At 58.9% G+C, this 26666-nt stretch overlaps 1 protein-coding gene and 1 pseudogene across 1 annotated transcript; one reads left to right on the top strand and one right to left on the bottom strand.

Moving 5' to 3' along the window:
• Positions 1–2568: 2568 nt before the first annotated feature.
• On the bottom strand, positions 2569–20927 carry LOC136571081 (Fc receptor-like protein 2). Its single transcript, XM_066571452.1, is given in 11 exon segments — positions 2569–2685; positions 3156–3235; positions 3319–3621; positions 3711–3979; positions 15520–15622; positions 15625–15801; positions 15890–16147; positions 16407–16637; positions 16726–16746; positions 17364–17445; positions 20901–20927. Coding segments are annotated over 11 exon segments (1668 nt in total).
• Positions 20928–21122: 195 nt separating this feature from the next.
• Positions 21123–25215, top strand: LOC136571080 (low affinity immunoglobulin gamma Fc region receptor III-A-like; annotated as a pseudogene).
• Positions 25216–26666: the final 1451 nt, after the last annotated feature.

Here is a 26666-nt window from a genome sequence, read left to right as displayed (position 1 = left end):
TTGTTTAGCAGAGCATTGTGGGCCTTTGCAGTAGTTCTGGGGCTCCCTCAGTCCCTTGCCAAGAGGGACAAAATGATCAATTGCTGCATTTCCGGACTGGTTCCCTCTCAGCTGCGCCTGCAGGGGCAGTTTCCAGCCAGCCCTGCTCTGAAAACCATCAAAGGCCCTTCCAGAGCCACTGCTTGGGTTCCCTTTGGGCTTTGTGCTTCTTGCAGGGCTGAGCAAACCACAGCCAGGCCTTCTCCCTCATAGAATTCTCACCTCTGCAGCAGCTCTAAAGCTGCCAGAATCAAAGCCAAGGGGGCAGGGGAGATCCTCGTGCTGGCTGCCACCTGGGGCTGGGCAGAGCAGGGCTGGGCAATGGCCATCCCTGTGCAGTGGGGCTGGGCCATGGCTGGGCCCAGGCTGGGCCCCACACTTGGATGGGCACCCCAACAACATCAGCCACTCCACAATACACATCACTGTCCCAACACTAACAACATCACAATATTTAATCAACAATACCATCAATAATATCAATTCATATAATATCCAGCAAAAGTCAACTTCCATTAACTTGTTTCTCACAGCACATACCGGTAAAGAACTGTTATTCCTGTTCTCACATCTTTGCCTAAAGGCCCTATAATTTCAATGTTATAATAGTTCAGAGTAATGGGGGTTGTATTTTCCATTCCAAGGGAGGTTCCCACCTTGTTCAGCTTCCTTGACAGAGCAGAACAAAGAAACACCATTTCTGCCAGTTTAACCAAAGAACTGCATTTTAGTCCCAGTAGCAGGGAACCAGGTCCTGTACCCCTTTGGAACTGGGACGGGCACCAGTAAGCACCTTAGTGGGAGCATTGGGAGGGGGATTGCAGAGCCACTAAGCACTCTGGGGTTAAGAGGAACAAATGTCAATTTGATTTATGTCTTAACATATGCTACACATGACTGAAAAATGACTCTGTGGTTGTCCATGTGCTGGGAACCCTGTCCCTGGTGAGGCATCACACAACAGAGAATCAGGGGAGAGAAAGCTTCAGTGATCGGGCTGTGAGTGACTTCCACTGGTGGGTGGGACAGATGCCCGGGAAAAATGTCTATGAAAAAATGCCCGGGAAATCGGGCTGTGGGAGGAGCCTTTGCAAATATAAGCAGCAAACTGTGAACAACAGGAGTGTTTTGCTTTGCGTTTCTTGGAGGGATCAGGGGCTTGCTTGGAGGGGTCAGTTTGGCCCTCCTCCCCTGTGGGATTCCCATTCTCTGAACCTGGGAGAAGCAGGGAGAGAAGCAAAAAATGATCCAAACAATTCTTACCTCATTTACTGCTCCTGTGTTTTTCACAAGTGGAATGCATTGTGGAAGATTGTGTACCTGAAGGGAATTGGTAACTGGATTCTGGTGTGAGTGTTTTGATTCACTGACCAATTGAATCCAGCTGTGTGCATGTCAGGATTGTTGGCTGACAGTCATGAGACTGTGTGCAGTGGAGGGCAGTTGAGTGCTTGGCAGATTCAGTTTAGATGTAATGTAATATGATATAGAATAATATAGTAAAATAAAGTAAATAATAAGCCTTCTGAAAAGATGGAGTCAGATGCATCATTCCTCCCAGTCATCAGGCAAAAATATCACCGATACTCCCCCTCCTCACCTTTTCCTCCCGGTGGTCCTTCTTCCCTGTCCGCACCCGTTCTTCCCTGCTTCGCTGCTTCCCCAAGGCAGCTCATTCCTGCTCCTCCTGGACGTTCCTTCATTGCTTCCCCGACGGAGCGGATGCTGCCTGCACCCACCCGCCGCCTCTGCCGCGTTTCCCACGCTGCCCCCAGCCCCGAGCCTGCTGCACCTGCCCACGGCAGCCCCAGCCCGCGGCAGCCAGCCCAGAGCCACCAGTGCCCAGCACCAGCCCGCAGCCAGCCCGCAGCAGCCCCTGCAGCCATCGCTCGCAATGCCAGAGACGCGCAGGTGCCGTCCTTGGAAATCACGCCCAGCCACTCACAAAAGCCATGAGGGCTCGCCCTGGCTTGAAGCACACACACTCCATCTGCCGAGCTGCTGCCCACAGAGCGCCCGGGCTTCTTGCGGTAACGCTGTCCCTGTCTTCTGTTTCTCTCTCTGTCCTTTTCCCTTTCTACTCCCTTCTCTTCCCCTTTGGTAAGAACCTTTACCCTCCTTTATCAATAAACAGTTCTCAGATATAATATTGCCGTGTTTGTGCTTCATTTTCATCTGAGAAATCTTTCAGCAAGAATCCTCCCCGACTCCCCCTTTTACAGTGGGATGGGACAGGGGAAGTGGGAGGGGGAATGGGGAAGCCCTGGGTGTACTGCAAGCACTATGGGGAGAGAATGGGGCAGTCCCTGAGGGTACTTGGACACTTGGATGGGGCTGGGGAGCCCCTGCAGGTACGAGCAAAGGGATGGGGGAGCCCTTGGGGGTACTGGGAGAGGAAATGGGGAGCAGAGGGTGCCCTGTGTAGCCTCCCCCTGACCCATGACCACCTCCCTTGGAAGGATGGGCAACCACAGGAGCCATGGAGGGAGCACCCCCAGTGTCACCCAGTGCCTCCCACTTCCCAGAGCATCACAACTTTTGGTGTAGATTGTCATAGATGTCACTGGGCTCCCACGGTTGCCTGTGCAGCTCCATGTACGTCGCCTGAGGATCCTCCAGCGGGGGTGCCAGGGGGTCTTGGGGGGCCTGTGGGAATAAGGGGGTGTGTGGAAGGGGATGGGAGGTGCTGGGGGTTTGGGTAAAAGGTGTATCATGGCTGGAGGGGGCACCCACCTTTCCTGGTGCTTCCTGGCATCTGCAAAGGAAAACTGGAGGGGTGACTTTGGAGGCCCAGGGGCCCCCATCCACCCTTGGGAATGCTGAACCACCACCAGACACACAATCCTCCCCAGGCCCCCCAGTATCCCTGACCCACCCCACTTGCACCAGCAGCCTGAGCCCTCAGAACCCCGAACCTGGCAGGGAGGGGAACCCCTGATAGAACCCCCAACATCCCTGCAGGACGCTCCAACAGCTCCCAGGGCTCTGAGCCATGGACACTGGGGGTTCACCCCCTCCCTATTCAGGGGCTGTGGGTGCTGCCCTAGGTCCCCACTTCTCTGGGGGCCTTCCCACCCCTCTCCATGACCCCCGTCCCCCCATTGTCACCCACCCACATGGTGCCAGCAGTGCCAGGCCACACTGACACCCACGAGCAGGAGCAGGAACAAAAGGGCCCCGCTGACGCCTGCAGCCACTGCAAGAAACAGAGGGGGACACATCAGGGTCACCCATCACCCCAGGGGTCCTGCACTCCCTGGTGACCCTGCGGGACCCCACCTGTGACCCAGGGTGAGCCAGGTGTCACCTCCAGGGCCAGCTCAGGGCTGAGTGCCTGGAACACGCGGTGTCCGTCCTGTCCCAGCTGGTTGGTGGCCATGCACTGGTAGGTGCCCCAATGTCCCACATTGATGTCCCTGAGCTCCAGAAGGGGACCCTGGGCCACCTCCTGCCCGTTGTGCAGCCAGGTGAAGGTGACAGGGGCTGAGCCCACCTGCACTGAGCAGCGCAGGGTCACGTTGTCACCTGCATGCTCCTGGTGTGACAGGGGACCAGGGGTGATGGTGGCATTGGCCACAGGCACTGTGGTGACAGAGACAGGGCTGGCACAAACAAAGGTGGGATGAGGGTGCCATGGGTGGGGTCACCCCCAGCTTGAGGGTCCCGCTCACCCAGGACAGTGACATTCATGGGGTCACTCTCAGCCATGCTGTCCCCGTCACTGACCCAGCACCGGTACTGGCCACTGTCATTTTCCGCAATGTGGTTCAGCTCCAGGTGGGGTTCAGTGCCCAGCGGTGCCCCCGAGCCCTTCCGGTGCCAGGAGAAGGACAGGGGACCTGTCCCCACGGCCACCATGCAGCTCAGCACCAGGCTGTCCCCCAGTGCCACCTCTCCACCGGGGGGCTGCACTGACAGGGTCCCCCCAAGAGCGGTACACCTGCAGGAGGACACAGGAGGGACTGGGGACCTCAGAGGGGTGTGGGACATGGAGGGGAAAGAAGGGGATTGGAGGGTAGCAGAGAGGATCCCAGTGAGCAGAAGGGGACCCTGGGAGGCACGTTGGGACCTGGGGACAATGGCGACACCCCATAGAAAGGGAGAGAGACCCAGGCAGGGATGGGGAACCAGACGAGAGACTGAGGAGCCTCAGGGAATGATTTGGGGTTTAGAGATGGGTGGGAGGACCCAGGGAAGGCACAGAGACCAGAGGGTGGAGCAGGGACCTTGGAAGGGGTGGGGAATCCAGGGAGGGCTGAGGAGGACAAAGAGAGGGATGAGGGATGTGCAGGGGGAACTGGGCAGTTATGGGGGAAACCAAGAGGGACTTGGGAAATTTGGGGTGACCCAGGGAGGAGTAAAGGGAGGGATGAAGGATTCAGGCAGTGCTGGGGAAACCCTCTGAGGATGTCGGGCTTCCCTGTCCCCATCCCTGAACTCACTGTGCACTGTCACTGTCACCTGCTCTGACTCTCTCCACTGTGACACCACCCGGACCCCGCAGAGGTAGAGGCCACTGTGGTGCAACCGCAGGGGGGACAGGGAGAGCTCAGTCCCATCATGGAGCCCCTGCAGTTTCTTCCCATCGTGGTAGAAGTACACATCTGTGAGTGGTTTGTTCTGCCAGCTCCGGCAGCGCAGTGTCACCGTGTCCCCCTCCAGCAGTGCCTGTGCTGGCACCTGCAGCACCAGCCAGCCTGAGGGACAGAGGGGACCTGTCACACCAGGGCCATCAGGAGGGTCATGATGGCACCAGGAGGCACCAGGAGCCACCCAAAGTGGGAGAGAAGTCTCCTTGCACAGGGATGCTCTGGGATGTCCCCAGAACAGGGGACGGGCTCTGGTCACACAGGAGGTGACCCATGGAGTGGAGGCCACCCAGAGCCCTTGGGGTCTCCATAGGTGCCAGGCTGGGGACAACCAAACCCCCCTCACCATGTAAGACTGTCAGCGGGGGGCTATGCCTGGGTGCCAGGTCTGTCACACATGTAGGTGCCACCTTCGGTGACACTGAGGCGGTCACGTCCCTGCTGCCACCAGCGCTGCCCATCCTTGTACCAGGTGGTGGCACCGGCGGTCCCCGAGCCCTGGCAGGTCAGTGTCACCCTGGTCTTCTTCTTGTCCTCCATCTCCTGTGGTGATGTTGGCACTTGGGGACTGGTTTATGGTGAAGGTGCACTTGCTAACATGGGTGAAAAGCATTGGAAAATAAAGGTAAATATTATGTACGTAGATATTAGTATAAAAAGACATAACCGCCCCGTGGGTGGTCAGAGAGTGCCTGTGCAGATCACACCTCTGTTGGGCAGACAGAAAAATTTTGTAGATAAGAAATAATAAACAATCTGAAGATCAAAAAGCTGAAGAGTCCAGACTCGTCCTTTGAAACGCATGCCACCCAAGAACCACACTACCCGTGTCGGGGCAGAGACAGACAGCCGAACCCGACACCTGTGGGAATGGAGGTCCTGGAAGAATCAAGGTCCTGGGGAAAGGAGGATTTCAGGAGATGGAATGAACTGGAGAGGGTTCCTTGGGAATAGGGTGCTGGGCCATGGAGATCCTGGGGAATGTCAGTGCTGGGATGGGGGTTGCAGAGGGGAGGGACACAAGAAATGGGGGTCCCATGATTTGATTTCCAGGGGAATGGAGGTCACGGGGATGGGCAGTGGCTTGGTGAGCCTGTGGTTCACAGCTCCTTCCCTGGGTGCCTCAGATTTTGGGGTGAACCAGGGCCCAGTCCTGCCCCCACAAGGTGCTGGCAGCCCGGGGGTCACTCCAGACAGACTCTGAGGTGCTCTGGGTCTGTGTCCTCCCAGCCCCCAGGGACTTTTCTCTCTCTTTTTTTCTATTTCCAGCATTTTACCCCTCAATTTCACAAGTCCCCAGTTTGTGCCCTGATGATCCTGGGGGGCACCTGAGCAGGGAAGGGGTTGGGGGAAGCCCAGGGTGGGGGAAGCAGGGGTGAGGGGTCTGCAGGGAGGGCTGGGGAGGCTGTGGGGGATGGGGGTGTCCAACTGTGCCCTCCCCAACACTTTCACTTTCTCTCTGCTGCAGAAAAAGGAAGAGGCCGTTTGTGCTGAGTGTCGCACAGGGTGGGGGGCAGGTTCTGTCCTGGGGGGCACATCCAGGGGGCTCCTGTCCTGGGGGGATCCTGTCCCAGGGGGGACACATGCTGGACAAGGGGCTCCTGTCCTGGGGCATGGCAGCTCCAGAGGGGTCCAGACTTCTCCATTCTTGCTCGTCCCCTGCTGAATCTGAGCCAGGAAGAGCAGCTGGGGAATGGAGCCCCAGGCAGGAAGGAGCTCCCAGACTCCTGCTCATTGAAGCCAGAGGCCATCCAAGGGTGGGGCCCAGCCATGGCCCAGCCCCACTGCACAGGGATGGCCATTGCCCAGCCCTGCTCTGCCCAGCACCAGGGGGCAGCCAGGACATGAGGGTCCCCCCTGCCCCCTTGGCTTTGATTCTGGCAGCTTTAGAGCTGCTGCAGAGGTGAGAATTCTGTGGGTGGAACCCGACCTGGCTGTGGTTTGCTCAGCCCTGCAAGAAGCACAGAACCCAAAGGGAGCCCAAGCAGTGGCTCTGAGAGGGCCTTTGATGGTTTTCAGAGCAGGGCTGGCTGGAAACTGCCCCTGCAGGGGCAGCTCTGGGGCAACCAGTCCAGAAATGCAGCAATTGATCGCTTTGTCCCTGTCCCCAAGGGTCTGGGAGAGCCCCAGAACTACTGCCAATCCCACACCAATCTGCTCAACAACCTGATCTGGACCCTCCTCCTCCTCCCTGCCTTGCCGTGGATGGACAGTGCCCGGATGCCCCGTGCCCACCACAGCCGCTTTCTCACTTCCCACCACACCTGGATGGGGAGAGAAAATTGAATGAAAGGTCACTCGCTGCTGTGGCCACTGCTCCCCTGGCTGGCAGTTCTTCGGATGACGGGGAAGGAAGCGAGGTCACATCTGTCCCCATGTGTAGGTGGCCCTTGGTGGGGGCAGGGTGGCCACAAACTGGGCACTTGAAGGAGAGGAGAGTGGGTGGGACAAAGTGGGACATTGGGTTCCCAGGAGTGGGGGGCTCAGTGGGTTTAGGGACCCGGGTATGGGTGTCCTTCAGAATGGGGAGTCACAGAGATTGGGGCCATAGGAATGGGTGTCCTCAGGCTGGAGGGACTCAGGGATAGGAGTCCCAGGGGACCATGGGCTCCAGGGATTTTGGGTCATGGGATGGGAATGCTGGGGGAATGGGGGTTCCTGTGGGAATGGTGGTCCTGGGAGAATCAACGTTCTGGGGGAAGGAGGATTGCAGGAGATGGAATGAACAGGAGAGGGTTCCTTGTGAATGGGGTCCTGGAACATTGAGATCATGTCAGTACTGGGTTCGGGGTCCCAGGCAAGGTGGGACATAAGGAATGGGGCTCCCATGGTTAGTTTCCAGGGGAGGGGGTTGTCAGGGATGGGTAGTTTCTGGATGGGCACAGGGGTCTCAGCTCCTTCCCTGGGTGCCTCAGATTTTGGGGTGTCCGAGGGCCCAGTGCTGCCCCTCTTGGGGTGCTCCATTCCTAGGCCGGCATCACATGAGGGTCCTGGGTAGCTCTGCTTCTTTGCCCTCCCCTGCCTTTGATTTTTCTTCTCTTTATTTCTCTTATTTCCTTATTTTCTGCACTTTTGTGCCAGGTGCCCTCTGCCCCCGTTCCTGGCTCCAGGGAGCACCTGAGCAGGGAATGAGTTGATGGGAGACAGGGGAGGGGGAAAATGCAGAGCAGTGGGTTAAGGGAGGGGTGGGGAGATATTGGGGATGGAGGTGTTGGGCTGTGCCCCTTCAACACTTTCACTTTCTTTTTCCTGGGCAAGAAGGAAGAGGCCGTTTGTGCTGAGAGTCAGATGGGAAAAAGGGGGAGTTTCTATCCTGGGGGGCACATCCAGGAGGGTCCTGTCTTGGGGGTATCCCGTCCCAGGGGTGACAAACCCTGGAATGGGGGTCCTGTCCTGGGTATGGCAGTTCTGGAAATGTCCCTGCACATTCCTGGCCGGGTGCCTGTCCCAGGGGTGGCACATCCTGGGGACCTCTGTCAATGAAAGAGTGGGGCCCAGCCATGGCCCAGCCCCACTGCACAGGGATGGCCATTGCCCAGCCCTGCTCTGCCCAGCCCCAGGTGGCAGCCAGCACCTGAGGGTCCCCTCCGCCCTCTTGGCTTTGATTCTGGCAGCTTTAGAGCTGCTGCAGAGGTGAGAATTCTGTGGGTAGATAAAGGCCCTGCCTGTGGTTTGCTCAGCTCTGCAAGAAGCACAAAACCCCAAAGGGAGCCCAATTGTTGTTGTCTTTGCAGTAGTTCTTGAGCTTTCTCAGTCCCTTGGGGACAGGGACAAAAGGATCAATTGCTGCATTTCCAGACTGGTTGCCTCTCAGCTGCCCCTGCAGGGGAGCTTTCCAATCAGTTCTGCTCTAAAAACCATCAAAGGCCTTTACAGAGCCACTCCTTAGGCTCTATTTGGGTCAATGGGGCATGGGGGACCCTCAGGGCCTGGCTGCCACCTGGGGCTGGGCAGAGCAGGGCTGGGCAATGGCCATCCCTGTGCAGTGGGGCTGGGCCATGGCTGGGCCCCACCCTTGCATTGACAGGGGTCCCCAGGATGTGCCACCCCTGGGACAGGCACCCGGCCAGGAATGTGCAGGGACATTTCTGGAACTGCCACCCCTGGGACAGGACCCCCCATGCCAGGATGTGTCACCCCCTGGGACAGGATCCTCCCAGGATAAGACCCTCCTGGATGTGCCCACCAGGACAGAGCCCCACCCTTTCCCATCTGACTCTCAGCACAAATGGCCTCTTCCTTCTTGTCCAGGAAAAAGAAAGTGTTGAGGGGGCACAGCCCAAGTCCTCCATTCCCCACAGCCTCCCCACCCTTCCCTGCACCCCCCTGCTCTCCATTTCCCCTGCTCCTCAGTCCCCCCAACCCCTTCCCTGCTCAGGTGCTCCCCGGGATTTTTGAGTCAGGAACTGGGGGTAAGGGTACATGGCACAAAATTTAAGAAAATAAGGAAAAAAGAGAAATAAAGAGAGGAAAAAGTCCAGGGCAGGGAGGGCACAGGAGCACCAGCACCGCATGTCCCACCCCTGCCAACGCCGCGGAGGCTGCCGGTCCCCGCTGTCGCCCCTCCAGCAGAGCCTGTGGGGGCTCCGGCCGCGGCAGCCCCGCCTTCACCTGCCGTGCTGGTGGAGGAGGTTGAAGCTGAGAACCGTGATCAGCAAGCGGCACCGCCCCCACTGGCCCCCCCGGTGGTTCTGCTGACCTTCTGCCAGCCCGGTCCCAATTCAAGTTGATGCTGAAAACGGCACCGAGCCCATGGGACCGTCTTTGGAGCTGCCCGCGGTCCCGCCGCCTCCAGCAGCAGCTACCGCGGCACCTGTGACCAGCCTGGCTTCCCCCCTGAGCTTTTCGGGCTGTCCCAGGGCTGCCCCTGCAGAGAGAGCTGGGACAGGGGAAGGGGGCGTCAGCCTGTCCTTCCGTGGAGGAGGCACGGCCTGACAGCTGAGTGTGGGCGCAGCCCGGCTGCCTGCTTTCAAACTCAGCGTTTTTCACAGGCCGGCTCTCGTTTGGTCGGGAGCTTCCCGTTGGGGTTTGGAAGCTCCCGACCAAAGCTCCCTGCCGTCCCTTGCACGCCCCAGCAGCGAGGGGGAGGTAGCTCCCGAAAGTTCTGCCTCTGGTCCCCAGCCCAGAGGGGGTTGGGGTGGTACCGAGGGGCAGGAAACAGGAACACCTTTTGCATTTGCATTGCGGAGGCAGGAGGAACAGCGGAAAGCGACCATCGCTCACTTGCTGTGGGGACAAAACACCCCCCAAACTGGAGTGGTGGTCCCTGGGAAAGCTTCTCTTCCCCATGTACTGGTATGTACCGGTAGTCCAGGGAGAGGGAAGCGTTTGGTCACTCATGCTGCCCAGGCATTGGCAGCAGGGTGCTGGGTTGTGAGGACACAGAGCCCGCCTTGCGGGCCGGGCCTGGGCCGTTTGGCTCGGTTCCCTGGGCCAGGGCCACTGCCTGGCCGGCTGTTGGGTTTGGGGGCTTTGCTTCCCCCGTCAGGACCTGGGCCACCGTTCTGTGGGCCAGGTCTGGGGTTCCTGATCCTTCCATGAGGGCCAGGGCCCCCTCAGGGCCTCAGAGGCTCCTCTCTGGTGGTGCTCTTTCTGGAAAAAAAACAAAAAAATTAAATAAAAGGAGTTGAAAGAGCTAGTAGCAGCTCAAAAGCATCGAAGAGCCAAAAATTAGCCTCAGCCCAAGTGATTCAATAAAGGGCTGTGGCCAAGACATTCCAGAAATTTTCTCAAAATTGTTTGAGAACTGTCAATGGATTTTTGATAATCATTGATGATTTTCTTTAGCAGTTCTTCGTTTCAAAATTCTGAAAGCCTGTTTCAGGACCAAAAGGGACTTTCAGAGATGTCAAAGAGGAACATCTTCAGTCCATGGACTTTCTTCTGAAACTCAGCTGTCTGGACTTGGAGCAATGAACTTTCTTTGCATTGTTTTTGAATTTTCTTATATTGTAAGATTGTTTTAAGTGATATGATAAGAGTTTTATGTTCTACAGGTGAAGAATTTGCCTGATCATTCCACATCAGCACTGGATTGAGGTTTTGATTGGCAACAGATAACCTGTCAAGTGTTTGTTCTCTCTTCTGCATGACCCCAGCAGAGAAAATTACAAACACTTTTCTTTTTAATTTAACTAAAATAAAAAAGGGTGATATGTTGCAGACAACTTCTATGAAAAATCTTTTCCTTAGGATTTTTCCTCCTGACAAGCTGAGAGGTCTCAGGAACAAAATGTAAACAGTGATTATCTGCTGCTGTGGAATGAAACAGGTGAATCTTGGATTGGTCCACGTTGAATGTTTGTAATTAATGGCCAATCACAGCCCAGATGGCTCGGGCTCTCTGTCCGAGCCACAAACCGTTGTTATTATTCCTTCCTATTGTATTCTTAGCTAGCATTCTGATGAAATCCTTTCTTCTATTCTTTTACTATAGTTTTAATGTAATATATATCATAAAATAATAATTCAAGCCTTCTGAAACATGGAGTCAGATCCTCGTCTCTTCCCTCAACCTGAGACCACTGTGAACACCATCACATCCCTCCTCCTTCCTGTCTCAAACCTGCAGCCCTTTGGAATGTCCTGGGAAGAATATTTGGGTTCTTGCTCGGCTGCCAGACAAGAGAGAAAAGTGAGGGAATACAGAGCAGTCGCTCTGCCTGCGGCCGTGGTGGGGCTGTAGGGAGTGACCCTGTCTGGATTCCAGGTGTTCCCAAAGCTGCTCCATCCCTGCCCTCCTCACCTGCACAGGGCACAGGGAATAGACAGGGCTCTGCCCCGCCCCTGCCCCGCCCCTTCCAGGGTACCCCTCCACTTCCCGGAGCTGTGGGGGCCTTACCCTGGCAACGCTCGGTCCCGACACATCTCGACAGTGGCTTCGGACACGCTGCCACAGTCGCTTCGGACACCCCGTGACCGTCCCGGCACTCGCAGCGCGATGGCAGCTGGGCCCCTTCCCGGTGCTCCGGGACCGCCATTGCGATCCCTCCTTTCCACAGACTCCACCGCAGGGTCTCTGCTCCCCCCTGTCCCGGGGTCTCCCCTCCGCCGTTTCGCTCCCTCCATGCTCGGGGCTCCCCAGTGGGGTCCCGGTCCCTCCATCCCGGCCCCTCCCACCCGCTGCCCCCCAGCCCCTCCCACCGCGCCCCCCGACAGCCCCGGGGCCGGCACCGGCAGAGGCTGCCGAGCTCCTGCAGGATGAGACGTTCCTGGGGCAGCACCGGCTGAGCGGGGCCCGGCTCCCTCACGCCGTCCTTGCCCGCAGCACTCGGGCTCCAGCAGCCCCGGGCTGCTCCTTCGGGATGTGCCGACTGCTCCTGGAGTGCTGCCCTTTGTCTGGAACGAGCCTGGAAGCACCCAAATCATCCCTGGGACCTCCTGTGAGGCTGAGCCTGAGCCCTGAGGGGTTTGGGGGCCCCATGGGTGTCACTGCTCCGTCCCAAAATCTTGGGGAAGCAGGAATGGCAAGTGGTACCCCACCATGGTCCAGCCCCATGGGCCTCACCTGAGCACTTTGCGATATTCCTGGTGCTCCTGCTGCACCTGCATGGCCAGGTGCTGTTCCCGTGGGTCACCTGTTCCAGCAGGTCCCACCTCAGCTATTGCTCCAGCTCAGGGTTCCCAGCCAGACAGCAGGAAGCAGCAGCCAGATGGCACAGGCACTGAATCATCCCCAGCACCAGCAAAAACCTTCCTGGCAGTAAAGAAAGCTCCTTGTTGGCAGAGCTGGGTATATCTGATGCCCAAATGTTACCCAATGTTGCCTTGTGTAGCCAAATATCCCTGTGAGAGGCAGCGAAGCCGTGTCTTTGTGCACAGGGATGCTTTAAGAGCAACAGCTGAACTTCAGGAACACTTCAGGAACCCTAATTGCAACACCTCTTTAAGGGTCTGCAGCTCCCAGTGCAGAACTGGGGCATTGGCCCAACTACCTCCTGTTTCACCCCATTTTCAGCCTCCCAAGGCACTGCTCCCAGCCTGGGCTGTCCCTGTGCTCCAGCTGCAGAGCACTCAGGGCTGTGGCTCTGCTCTCCTCCTCCTCCTCCCCCTGTGGCTGCTGTGTCGGGACCAGCAGTGGCCCAGGAAGAGCAGGAACTCCAAACATGCTCTGGAGCCCCCTGTGGAACCTGGGCAGAGTCAGCACCAGCACCAGCTTTCCTCAACATCGCAGGGCAATTCAACATTCCCAGAGCTGGTGTGTCAGGGCTGAAGGAAAAAAAGGAAGTGAAAGGCTGAGGGTTTGCAGGAATTGTGGCACAAAGCCACCAGAGATGCTGCTGTGGACCCGAGACCTGCCTGGGGTCAGGCGCTGCCTTCCTCCCATTCGGGATCATGGAGAGCGGTCGCAGGTGTTGTGCAGGGCGTGTGCCTGGCCCCAGGACACTGCTACGCTGCCACTGGGCACTGGGATCCAACCTGCTGCCTTGGCGGCTTCTGCCCGCTGCCGGTGGTGGTGCCGGGACCGATTGGTGGCCGTGAGTTTGCAAAAGGAGCGATTTCCCCTCCTCCCTCCCTCCCGCCCGAGGCCGCCATGGCCCCTGAGGGGATGGAGCTGGAGCGGGGCGGCCCCTGCTGGCCGGGAGTGCTCCCTGCAGCGCCCCCTGCTGGCCGCGGTTATAACTGCCACAAAAACCAACAGCGCTGAGCGGGAGGGAAAGTTCTGGGTTTGTGTTGTTGGTTCTGTTCTGCTTTATTAATTTCCCAGTAAAGAGCTGTTATTGCTTTTCCTACACTTTTGCCTGGAAGCCCCATAATCTTTAAAATTAAAGAAAATTTTAGGTATGTTCTTCTTTCATTACAGGAATGATCCCACTTTCCTGGGCAGATTTTTCTCATTTAAATAAGCTGTCAGCTCGTGGGTTCCAGTGTGGATGGGACAGACAACGCAAGAGGAGACAGGGCCAGGCACTTGGCCACCTCATGCTTTGCCTTTTAAAAGCCTGTTGGGCAAACAAGGGCCATCTCCCCAGCTGGCACTTCTGGTCATTTGGCTACTCAGGGCTGGCTTTGTCAGAGCGTCACACTGTCCCCAGTGTACCATGGCTGACAGACTGATGGACAGATGGGGCCCTGTCTCAGTAAAAGCAAGCCTCACCCCACCCCTGCCACACACAGCTGTTCCAAAATGTCTCGACATCAAACTTTTCCTGTCTCTGACACCCGCCCTGTGCCATGGCCTGATCCTGACTCCCCTGGGAAAGGGGGAGGTTCCAGAACCCTCACAGGGCCTTTGTGAGATCCTCGTTTGGGGAACACGACAGAGGAGGGGTTTGGGACAGGGAACAAGAGAATCCAGAGCCTCCTGGAGGCCGCTTTGGCCACCAGAGCAAGGAAGGTCCAGGGCTCTGCCAGGATCCTCTGGTGAGAGAAATGTGCTGCGGGAAAGGTCTGAGGTTTGTTGTTTTTTGGTGGCTTTCCCAGGAAATCGTTCCTTGTGTGACAATTTGGACTCAGTACCTTGTTGCTGTTGCTGTTGATTTTATTCTCTCTCATTGCAGTTTCAGGAAATAGTTCTTCTCTCAGGCCTTTGGGATCTTTGTGCCCCCACGGGGAGGGATTGGGGCAGTTTTTAGTGGCAGCACAGACACGAGTGGGTGCCCATGTGTGGGGACCCCCAGTGCCCCCAGTTCCCCCCAGTGTCACAGCACATTCCCATAGATGTCACCGAGTTCCTGCGGTCGCCCCTGGGGTCCCCACAGCTCCGCGTTGGTCACCTGGGGATCCTGGAGGGTGGTGGCACGGGGGGACGCTGCGAGAGACACGGGCTGTGGGATCTGGGTGGGGTGACACTCGTGGGTGATGTGTCCCTCTGCGTGTGTCCCCCCCGTACTCACCCCCTGCCCTCTTGGTGACCACGACGTGGGTGTACAGCACCTCCCCCTCCTCTGGGGGGGCCGGGGGATCCGGGGGGGCCCTGAGGGAACAAAGGGGATGTGAGGGAGGGAATGGGAGTTCTTGAGGGTTGGGGCAAATAGGGAGCGTGTGGTTTGAGCCTCACCTTTCTTGCTGCTTCCTGGCAGCTGCAGAGGAAAGAGAGGAGGGGTGACTGTGGGGTCCCCAGGGCCCTGACTGCTCTCAGGATTCCTGAACTCCCATGGGACCCTCAATCTTCAACAGGACCCCCATGCATCCCTGGAGCCCCCCAGAATTCATGAAGATCCTCAGTGCCCCAAATCAACTCAGCCTTAAGTACCCAAAGCCCAGGAGGGACAGAGACCCCCCCAAACACCCCCAGGGCCCCTGAAAGAACCCCCAGCATCCCTGAACAACTTTCCAGCACCTCCCCAAGCTCTACAGCACCCCCAGCCAATGTCACAACTCAGGGATTTGAATGCCACACTATCGTTCCCCAATTATGGGGGCCTCTACAGCTCCCTGGGACCCCTGTCCCCCCATTGTCACCCACCCACACGGTGCCACCAGTTCCAGGCCACAATGACACCCACGAGCAGGAGCAGGAACAAAAGGGCCCCACCAACCCCTGCGGCCACTGCAAGAAACAGAGGGGGACACATCAGGGTCACCCATCACCCCAGGGGTCCTGCACTCCCTGGGACCCCTACTCTGTAGGACCCCACCTGTGTCCCTGTGTGTCCCTGTGTCCTGTGGTGTCACGTCCAGGGCACAGGCGGTGATGGTGGCATTGGCCACGGGCACTGCGGGGACAGAGACAGGGCTGAGGGCACAGGGAGGGGCTGGCAGCCGGTGTGGGAGGACAGGGATGGGGGATGGGTGTGATGGGGGATGTCAGGGATGGGGTCATAACACAGAAGGGTGTGGGCACAAGGGGAGTAATAGAAGGAGCAAGGAAATTTTTGTTTGGGGACTTGGAGATGCCCAATCAGGGGACCCGAGGTGTCTGTGAGAGCTCCCTGTGCCCATCCCGCACTCCCTGTGCACCATGACATGAAGCCAGGTGCTGCTTTTTCCCACGCCCCCCCCCTCAGGGCGCAGCTGGCAGCTGTAATTACCCGAGTGGGAGACCCCCAGGGCGGCAGCAGCAGCTGTGGGGACCCCTGCGGGTCTCCCACCATCTTCCCATCCTGGTAGAACATGGGCAGGAGGGGGGCTCGGGGCTGCAGGGGGCTGGGGGTGCTGAGGCAGCTGAGAGTCAGGGGGGACCCCAGGGTGGGCTCGGGGGGACCCTCCAGCACTGGCACTGAGAAGAGCTCTGGGAAGGAGAGGGGAGAGGGAATTTTGGCCTCAAGTCCCTGGGGAGGGGCTGTGGGGGGGTCGGGGGGGGACTTTGTGGTGCTCACCGTGCACTGTCACTGTCACTGGTGGTGACTCCCTCCACCCCAGGGATCCCACCTTGCCCCTGCAGCTGTAGTGGCCACTGTGGCTCAGCTGCAGAGGGGACAGGGACAGCTCAGTGACATCGGGGAACACCCCCAGTTCCTTGCCCTCGTGGTAGAAGGACACCGAGATGACCGTGCTGTTCCGCCAGCCCCGGCAGCGCAGTGTAACCGTGTCCCCCTCCAGCAGTGCCCACGCCGGCACCTGCAGCACCAGATCATCTGGGGGACAGAGGGGATTCATCACATCACAGGGATCTCAAGGGTTCCGCTGACATCGGGACCCTCACTGAGTCACACCCAGTGCACCAGAGGTCATCAATTCCACAAACAGGGTCCTCTTGCTCTGGGACGCTCTGGGCTGTCCCCAGAGCAGGGGATGGGCTCTGGTCACACAGGAGGTGACCCATGGAGCGGAGCCCACCCAGACCCCTCGGGGTGCCCGTGGGTGCCAGGCTGGGGACAGCCAAACCCCCCTCACCTTCTGAGACAATCACAGGGGGGCTGAGCCCAGTGCCGGATCGGTCACACCGGTAGGTGCCTTTCATGGTGACACTGACATTGGTGCGTCCCTGCTGCTCCCAGTGCTGCCCATTTCTGTACCAGGTGGTGGCACCGGCAGTCCCTGAGCCCTGGCAGGTCAGTGTCACCCGGTCCCATGGAACCGCTGGCCTCCAGGGGGGCTCCACCAGGATCTGGGTGGTCTGGGCACCTGAGGGTGACAGGGGACACCAGCCTGCCAGGGCCAGTGAGGGGCTGGGGACAGCGGGGTGGGGCCATGGCATCCCCCGAGGACTCACCAGCGAGGCCGAGGGTCTGGGCTGGAAGGGAGAAGGGACAGGGCTGAGTGAGGGTGGCACTGTAGGGACAGAGGCACGGGGGTGGGGGGTGTGGAGTGGGGGTGGCTGTCCCTGAAAAAGGTCTCAGTGGGGGCATTGGTGTGGCACAGAGGTCTCAAGGACAGGGACACAGCAGCCAACCCCTGCTCAGGCATGGGGACCCTGTGCTGGCACAGGTCATCCCTGCCAGCCCCATAGCCACATTCCCATGACCCTGTGCCCATGGTCCCATTCTGGTGGCACCTGTCCCCATGGCTCAAGCACATGGTGCTTGTCCCCTTGATCCTGTCCCTGCATCCCTGTGTCCCTGTTCCCCTGTCTCTGTACCCACAGCTGCCCAAGCCCCAAGTTTTCTTCTGGAGCACCCTTGTCCCAACAACTCCATCCTCCTGTCTCTGTCCCCACATCCCAGTTCCCCTGTGTGTGTCCCATGTTCCTGTCCCCATGGCCACCCCACAACTCAGGTCATAATGGGCTCCATGCCCTGCTGGCCTTGAGGACCCCAGGGGACCCCACAGCCCCCCTGTGCCCCCTCCCCTCCCCATCCCTGGGGTGTCAGGCCCGTGCCCAGGGCACTCACCCCACAGGAGCAGTGCCACCTTCCCGGCCATCCCGATGTCCCCAGCCATGTGCACTGGCTGTCACTCGCTGCTGTGGCCACCGCTCCCCTGGCTGGCGGCTCTTGGGATGAAGGGGAAGGAAGCGAGGTCACGTCCGTCCCCATGCGTAGGTGGCCCTTGGTGGGGGCAGGGTGGCCACAAGCTGGGCACAGGCTGTGGGCAGGGTGGGTACAGCCTGGGGACATGGTGGGGGATGCTGTTGCCAGGAGTGGGGGGCTCAGGGGATGTGGGGAACCAAGGATGGGTGTCCAGCAGAATGGGGGTCCAGTGGAGTTGGGGTCTCCATGCCTGGGGGGATTCAGGGATGGGGGTGCTGTGGGAACATGGTCCCCAGGGATTTGGGGTCATAGCATGTGGGTGCCAGGGCTGGGGGTGCAGGGGGAAAAAGGGGACCCTTGGGAATAGGGGTTCTGGGGAAGAAGCAGCCCATGGGATGGGATCAAGGCAATGGTGGTGCTGGGCAATGTCAGTCCTGGGATGGGGGTCCCCAGGGAGGAGAGACCAAGGCAATGGGGGTCCCATGGTTGGGTTCCCAGGGGAATGGGGGTGCCAGGGATGGGCAGTGGCTGGGTGAGCACAGGGGTCACAGGTCCTTCCTGGGGTGCCTCAGATTTTAGGGGTGACTCAGAGCCCAGCACAGTCCCCACCCTGGGGCACCCCAGGGCTGTCCTGAGAGTCTCTGTGTCCCTGCCCCACTCACCCCTGGGCTTTTTCCTGTCTCCCCACATTTCCTGGCTGAACCATCCCAGGGAACAGCTGGGAGAATCCCAGGAAGGGAAAAAAAAGGTTGGGGGGTGCAGGCAGTGGTTTCAGGACTGTGGGGGATGGGGCTCCCTGTCTGTGACCCCCCAACTCTTTCTCTTTCCTGCAGTGGTTTGTGCAGAGGCAAGGACATGAATTCTGTCCAGGGGGCACATCCAGAGGGGTCCAGCCTTTAGGGAAAAGGGCAGCTCTGCTGTGCTGACACCCGGGTCTTGTCCCAGCCTCTTGTCCCTGGGAGCTCCTCCTCGTTCTGGGGGTGCCACATCCTTGGGGATTCCTTTCCCAGAGGTGGCACATCCTGGGGTCCTCTGTCCTGGGTGGGCCTTGAGCATTCCCGCTGTCCCCAGTGGGGCCCTGTGACCTCTGGGGTGCCCAAACTTAAGGAGGCATCTTTTATGACCTTGCCCTGATGATGGTAAATCCCAGGATCAAGCTGGTTGAATTCCCTGATGCCCAATTGCTTTGGACAATTTTGGGGTCATATTTTGGTCTCAGATTTTGAGATGACTCAGAGCCCAGCACAGACCCCACCCTGGGGCACCCCAGGCTTGTCCTGGGAGGCTCTGGGTCTCTGCCCCACAAATCCCTGGGCTTTTTCCTGTCACCCAAATTTCCTGTCTTAGCAATCTCAGGAAACACTTGATGCCCAATTGACTGTGACAAAATTATACATCCATAGAAAAAAGGCATAAATCTTTTCCTACACCATTATTTTCCCAACAAAAAACAAACTCCTCAAAAATCAAACTGACAAGGTATAAAATGCTCTGGTTTATAGAATCCTTTTAATCATTGCTTTCCCAACAAGAGGAAATCAAAACACAATAAAACCAGAAATAAGTGGATATAAAAACCACAATAAAACCACAAACAAATCACAGTGAAATGAGACTTTTTGGTTCACTTTAGCAGCCCCCTCCTGCATCCCACAGCAGTGTTTGCTTGTGGATAACACAGAGTGTGGAATCTCCCTGAGTGTCCAACAGCTCCATGGGATTGTTCCCTGCCTGCTGGGCAGCAACCCAGCCCCTAAGGAAGACTTTTCTTGGGCCATATTGAGGAACTCTTCCCATTTTTCACATTCCCACCCTGAAACTTGATTGACTTCCCTTGGAGGAAGGGGAGAAGCTCTGTCCATGCCTGGGACAGTGCACAGGAATCTGTGGAAATGCCCCTGTGTGCCTCAGGGTCTGATTCCCTGGTAAATCCACTCCAGCCTGCCCTGAATTCCCCTGCCTGGGCACTCCCTGCTCCTGCTGTGACACCCCTGTTCCCCAGCCCCTCGTGTGCAGCCCCTGCTCAATATTTCCACACTTTTCCCTCTCTTCAGGTGTGCACATCCAGAACACAAACATTCTTTCCATGAGGTTCCAAAGGGCTGCAGGTTTTGTTCAAGAAGGACGGTGCAGGTCAGGTTGTTGAGAAAATCGGTGTGGGATTTGCAGCAGTTCTGGGGCTCTCTCAGTCCCTTGTTGAGAGTGAAAAAATGATCAATTGCTGCATTTCCGGACTGGTTCCCCTAAAGCTGCCCTGCAGGGGCAGTTTCCAGCCAGCCCTGCTCTGAAAATTATCAAAGGCCCTCATAGAGCCACTGCTTGGTCTCCCTTTGGTTTGTGCTTCTTGCAAGGCTGAGCAAACCACAGGCAGGACCTTTTTCCACCCACAGAATTCTCACCTCTGCAGCAGCTCTAAAGCTGCCAGAATCAAAGCCAAGGGGGCAGGGGGAACCCTGGCTGCCACCTGGGGCTGGGCAGAGCAGGGCTGGGCAATGGCCATCCCTGTGCAGTGGGGCTGGGCCATGGCTGGGCCCCACCCTTGCATTGACAGGGGTCCCCAGGATGTGCCACCCCTGGGACAGGTACCCGGCCAGGAATGTGCAGGGACATTTCCAGAACTGCCCCACCTGGGACAGGACCCCCCATGCCAGGATGTGTCACCCCCTGGGACAGGATCCCCCCAGGACAGGACCCCCCTGGATGTGCCCCCCAGGACAGAACCCCCCCCTTTCCCATCTGACTCTCAGCACAAACGGCCTCTTCCTTCTTGTCCAGGAAAAGGAAAGTGAAAGTGTTGAGGGGGCACAGCCCAACACCTCCATCCCCCACAGCCTCCCCACCCTTCCCTGCACCCCCCCTGATCCCAATTTCTCCTGCCCCTCAGTCCCCCCAACCCGTTCCCTGCTCAGGTGCTCCCCGGGATTCCTGAGTCAGGAACCAGGGGACAGGGGACATGGCATAAAAGTGGGGAAAATAAGGAAAAAAGATAAATAAAGAGAGGAAAAAGTGAGAGGCAAGGGAGGGCACAGAGGCTGAGCTACCCAGGACCCCCATGCCCAGAAAATGAGCAACCAAGGAGGGCAGTGCTGGGCCCTGGCAGCTGAGACTCCTAGGCCTGCCCAGCCACTGCTCATCCCTGGGACCTCCATTCCCCCAGAAATCAAATCATAGCACCCCCGTTCCTTATAACCTCCCATCCCAGTATTGACATTCCCCAGGATCTCCATAGCCCAGGGCCCCCATTCCCAAGGAATCCTCTCCTGTTCATTCCATCCCCTGCAATCCTCCTTCCCACAGAACCATGATTCTCTCAGGAACCCCTATTCCCCCAGCATCCCCATCCCCTGACCACAAATCCCTAGAGCCCACGCTCCCCTGGGACTCCCACCCCTGAGTCCTCCCAGCCCCCATTCCCATGGACCCCATCCCTTGGATCTTCCATTCTCTTGGACACCCATTCCCGGCTCCCCAAACCCACTGAGGCTCCCACTCCTGGGTACTCCATGTCCCACCTTGTCCCACCCACCCTTGTCCCCAGCCTGTGCCCAGCCTGTCCCCACCCTGCCCCCACCAAGGGCCACCTACACATGGGGACGGACGTGACCTCACTTCCTTCCCCTTCATCCAAAGAACCTCCAGCCAAGGGAGTGGTGGCCACAGCAGCGAGTGACAGCCAGTGCACATGGCTGGGGACACCGGGATGGCCGGGAAGGTGACGCTGCTCCTGTGGGGTGAGTGCCCCGGGCAGGGGCCTGACACCCCAGGGATGGGGAGGGGAGGGGGCACAGAGGGGCTGTGGGGTCCCCTGAGGTCCCCAATGCCAGCAGTGCCAGTCCATGTTACCCACATGGACCTTGGTGGGACTGGGGATGTAGGGTGGCTTTGGGGACAGGAACAGGGGCAGGAATTTAGGGATGGGGATGTGGGAACAGGAATGTGGGGACTGGCACATTTGGGCTCAGGTAGCTCTGGGGATAGGGACAGGGGAACTGGGATGCAGGGACAGAAGGGGACAAGAACGGTGAGGATGTGGCCACGGGGATGGGAACATGAGCTGGTGGGGGTGACCTGGGCCAGCATGGGCTGTGTCTCTGGTTTCCTTGTGCCCAGGGTGTCCACAGTGTCCCCATGCTCTGCCCCAGCCCAGGGTGGCCTCAGTGTCCCTGTCCCCAAGGTGTCTGTGCCACAGGGATGTGGTGCATGGGTGGCTGTGACACAGACATGTCCCCCTGCCTCTCCAAATCTTTTGGGGACCACCCCCACACAATTTCCCACAAGTACTGCTGTCCCCACTGGGACAGTTTCGGGAAAGACCTCATGCCTTGTGCCCCAGGTGCCTCTGTCCCCATGGTGCCACCCCCACCCAGCCCTGTCCCTTCTCCCTTCCAGCCCAGACCCTTGGCCTCGCTGGTGAGTCCTCGGGGGATGCCATGGCACCACCCCACTGTCCCCAGCCCCATGATGGCCCTGGCAGGCTGGTGTCCCCTGTCACCCACAGGTGCCCAGACCACCCAGCTCCTGGTGGAGCCCCCCTGGAGGCCGGCGGTGCTGTGGGACCGGGTGACACTGACCTGCCAGGGCTCGGGGACCGCCGGTGCCACCACATTTACAAGGATGGGCAGCGCTGGTGGCAGGAGGGACCTGACCACTTCACTGTCACCGCAAGTGGCACCTACTGGTGTGACAGACCTGGCACTGGGCACAGCCCCGCATGACAGTCTCAGAAGGTGAGGGGGGTTTGGGTTTCCCCAGGGTGGCACCCACAGGGACCCCGAGGGCTCTGATTGGGCTCCGCTCCACAGGTCACCTCCTGTGTAACCAGAGCCCATTGCCAGCTCTGGGGACATCCCAGAGCATCCCAGAGTGGAAAACCCTATCTTGGAATTGGGCACCCCTGGTGCGCTGGGTGTGACCCAATGTGGGGGCGCCCGTGAAAATAGGACCCCCGGTGTAACAGGACCCCTGTGTGCCTCAGCCCAGTTAGAGCTGCAGGTGTTGGCGTGGGAGCTGCTGGAGGGAGACATGGTGACACTGCACTGCTGAGGCTGGTGGGACAACCCGGTCACTGGAGTGTGATTCCACCATGGGGACAAGGAGGTGGGGAGGTCCCCCTATGGGGCCGAGCTGTCCCTGCCCCCTCTGCAGCTGCACCACAGTGGCCACAACAGCTGCAGGAGCTGGGTGGACACTGAAAATTTTCCATGGGCACACTCGGCACCAGTGACAGTGACAGTGCATGGTGAGCACCCCCACGGCTGGAACTCCAATCTCCTGACACCCCAAAAGCCACTTCCCAGTGCACTCAGAGTCACAGTCCTCACCTCCCCTCTCCTTCCCTGAGCTCTTCTTGGTAGCAATGCGGGAGGGTCCCCCGAAGCCCACCAAGGGTCCCCCCTGACTCTCAGCTGCCTCAGCACCCCCAGCCCCCTGTGGCCCCGTGCCCCCCTCCTGCAAGTGTTCTACTGGGACGGGCAGGTGGTGGGGGGCCCGCAGGGGTCCCTGCAGCTGCTGGTGCCTGCCGTGGGGGTCTCCCATTCAGATAATTACAGCTGCCAGGTGCGCTCTGAGGGAGGGCCGTGCAGAAGAGCAGTGCCCAGCTCTGTGTCACGGTACACAGTGAGTGCAGGGATGGGCACGGGGAACCCCCACAGCTTCCTTGGCTCCCCCAGCACTGCCTAGGGACCCCCAGCCTTCCCTGACACTTGCCCTGTGGCCCCAACCTTTCCCAGATCCATCCCTGGCTCCTCTCCTCCTTCCTCGGGTCTTTCCCAGCCCTACATGGGTACCCCCATCCTTCCCCAACATCTTTTCCATGTCCTGCCATCTCTGCCCCGGGTCCTTCCCCAGGTCCCCCATTCTTGGCCCATGTCTCTCCATCCCTCACTGGGTCCCTTCACTTCTTCTTGCGTCCCCCCACCCCTCTCTGAGGTCCCCGCACGTTCCTCAGGTCCCACCATCCCCTCCCTGGGTCCCTGTACCCTCCCTCGTGTTGCTACCTCCGTCTCCAGGTGTCACCTCCCTGAATCCCCCATCCCCCTGTTTCCAAGCCTCTCCCATCTCTGCGACTCCTCTCCCTCACAGGGATCCTCCTGCCCCTCCCCAACCCCCCCGGGTCCCTCACTGTCCCCTGATGTCCCCCCCTTCTGCAGGGGTCCCACCCTCGGGGGTGTCCCTGTCAGCACAGCCCCCCAGGGGACAGGTGGCACTCAGGGACAGCGTGGTGCTGAGCTGCATGGTGGCCGCAGGGACAGGTCCCCTGTCCTTCTCCTGGTATTGGGAGGGCTCGGAGGCAATGCTGGGCACTGGCCCCTACCTGGAGCTGCGTCACGTTGGGGACAATGACAGCGGCCAGTACCGGTACCAGGTCAGTGACGGGGACAGTGTGGCCAAGAGTGACCCCATGAATGTCACTGTCTCCTAGGTGAGTGGGTCCCTCGGGCTGGGGGTGGGGTCACCCATGGCACCCCCATCCCTCCTCGCCAGGTGCCAGCCCTGTCTGCGTCCCCACAGTGCCTGTGGCCAATGCCACCATCACCCCGGTTGCCTGTCACACCAGGTGCATGCAGGTGACCCCGTGACCCTGCGCTGCTCAGTTCAGGTGGGCTCAGCTCCTGTCACCTTCACCTGGCTGCACAACGGGCAGGAGGAGGCCCAGGATGCCCTCCTGGAACTCAGTGACATTGAATTGGGACATTCAGGCACCTACCAGTGCGTGGCCACCAACCAGCTGGGACAGGACGGGCACCGCGTGTTCCGGGCACTCAGCTCAGTGCTGGCCCTGGAGGTGACACCTGGCTCACCCTGGGTCACAGGTGGGGTCACACGGGGTCACCAGGATGTTCATGACCCCCGAGGTTCAGGGTCACCTCAGTCTGTCCCCCTCTGTCCCCAGCAGTGGCTGTGAATGTCGGCAGGACCCTCCTGTTCCTGCTCCTGGCTGTCATCGGGGGCTGTCACTGGCGGCACCGCAGGGGTGGGTGACAATGGGCGGGGGATGGGGGTCCTGGAGGGAGGGGAAGCCCCCAGAGTGGGGGCAGAGATCAGCAGAACCCAGGGCCCCAGAGCTGGGGGACACTGAGCCTGCAGTGACCTCGGCTTGGAGTCCTGGCGGATTTGGAGTAATGTGGAGGGTCTTGGTTGGGGCTTCAGGTTTATCCCTGGGTGGGCTTTGAAAAACATTGCAATGGTAGTGGGGCTGGGAGCTCCTGGAGGGTTTGGAGTGTTCTTGGAAGGCCATGCAGGGATGTTGGAGTGTCTTTTTGGGGGAGTTTGGGAGGTGCCCCTCCCTTGCAGCCTTGGGATTCTCAGGGCTCAGAGGGTCTAGGATGCTGGGGATGTTTGGTGCCCTGCAGTGGTGCAAAAGTTCTGGGGGGTTCAGGCATACTTGTGGAATCCTGGGGGAATCAGGATTCCGGTGGGAATCGGGGCTGCAGTGGGGTCCTGTGGATGGTTGGAGCTGCTGAGGTCCCAGGAAGGTTCAGGGGTCCTGGCGTCCCCACGGTCACCCCTCCCCTTTCCCTTGCAGCCACCAGGAATCCCCAGAACAGGTGAGTGGGGGGGCTCAGGCTGGGACTCCTCTTTCTCCCTCTTCAGACACTCCCCAGACCCCCCTTATCCCTACAGGGCCCCCTGGATGGGGGGGCCGTGCTGGATCCCAAATCATGGTAATCAAATGGGTGGGGGGTGTGTAGGGGGGTGACAGGGACACGTCACCCACGGGTGTCACCCCCCACCCAGGTCCCCACAACCGATGCCTCTCACAGGGCCCCCCTGCACCACATCCCCCCAGGTGACCAACACGGAGCTGTTGGGACCCCAAGGGTGACAGCGGGACCCCAGTGGCATCTATGAGAACGTGCTGTGACAATGGGGGCACTGGGGGTCCCTGCCCTAGGGCACCCGTCATCTATTCCCCCCACTCCTGTGGGTGCCCACCATGCCTGTGGGGTGGCCACAAGTGGGGGGTCCCATGTGGGGCTGCCCAGGGCTCCCCATTCCAGTGCTCCCAGTACCCCCAGGGTCTCCCCATTCCCTCCCCCACTGCCAGGGGGCACAGGACCCTTGTCCATCTTATTGGATCCAAAATGCAGCTCTTTGATTAAACTGGGAGAAATGGTTTTTGTTTGTTCAGCTCTGCCTGGCCAGCTCCGGAAGGAGGAGGGTTCTGGTCAGGTTGTTGAGCAGATTGTTCTGGGATTTGCAGGATTTTTGGGGCTCCCTCAGTTCCTTGGGGACAGGGACAGAATAATGAATTGCTGCATTTCCAAACTGGTTCCCTTGCAGCTGCCCTGCAGAGGGGAAGGAGCTGCCGCTCCCTGTTTGTCCCGTCTCGGTGACACCAGCCACGTGCTCAGGGATGTCCTGTGGTGCCGCCCCATCACCACTGGTACTGACCCCGCAGCTGCTGAGCCCCTCAGGCCGAGGTGGAGCCCAGCAGCAGCAACGGGAGTGCCCTGAGAGCCATGAGAGCCCTGGGCTGAAGCTTGGGGAGGCCGGGGATCTCCCCAGATGCCACCCTAATGCCTGCCCCAGCTCCAGCCCTGCACGCCAGTGCCCAAAGCCCCACACCCGGTGCTCCCTGAGTGTTGTCTGATCCCTGGAGCTGCTGCAGAGCCTCAGCCTGGCCTGGCCATTGGGCAGCTGGGGGCGCCGGGAGGTGCCAGGAGGGTGGAGTGGACTGGGGACTCTGGGGAGGAGCCCCGGGCACTGCAGGAGCCAAGTCCTGGCCTTGTGTCACTGTCTGTCACAGGTCGCGGCTCCCATCGTGCTGTGAGGGCTGGTGTCAGCATTGATAGAGACGGCACCCCGTAGTTTGCATGCATGAAGCCAATTTATTGATTTGGAAAGCTCTGTTCATATACCTTTTCAGTTATAGCTACAATTAGCAGCAATCACAATGTTTACATTTCTTGGTAACATCTCTTAATCATGGCTTTGCACAGACTCGCACAGGCACTTACAGTCTTGCATGATTTCTCTCAAACGAAGCATATCAAGTACACCGTTATCTTTTGCTTCCTCCTTCAAGCTTCTTCTTTCTGTTGTCAAGACCTGCAGCCTACAAGGGCTAAAACGTCCATGTCAGTTACAAGCTGAGCAGTACCTTCAGTCCTGCTTTCTGGCTGTATTCCCATATCTCCCCCTTTCTTTTCCACCAGTAAAATCTTTTTTGTGGATTTATCAATTAGTCTTTGAACACGTTGCAAAACGTGGCAAACAAATTACCATAAGCAATAATACAGCT

This window comes from Molothrus aeneus, unplaced genomic scaffold (assembly GCF_037042795.1).
Source record: "Molothrus aeneus isolate 106 unplaced genomic scaffold, BPBGC_Maene_1.0 scaffold_60, whole genome shotgun sequence".
Lineage (NCBI taxonomy): Eukaryota > Metazoa > Chordata > Aves > Passeriformes > Icteridae > Molothrus > Molothrus aeneus.
This window is presented reverse-complemented; position numbering and strand designations above follow the sequence as displayed.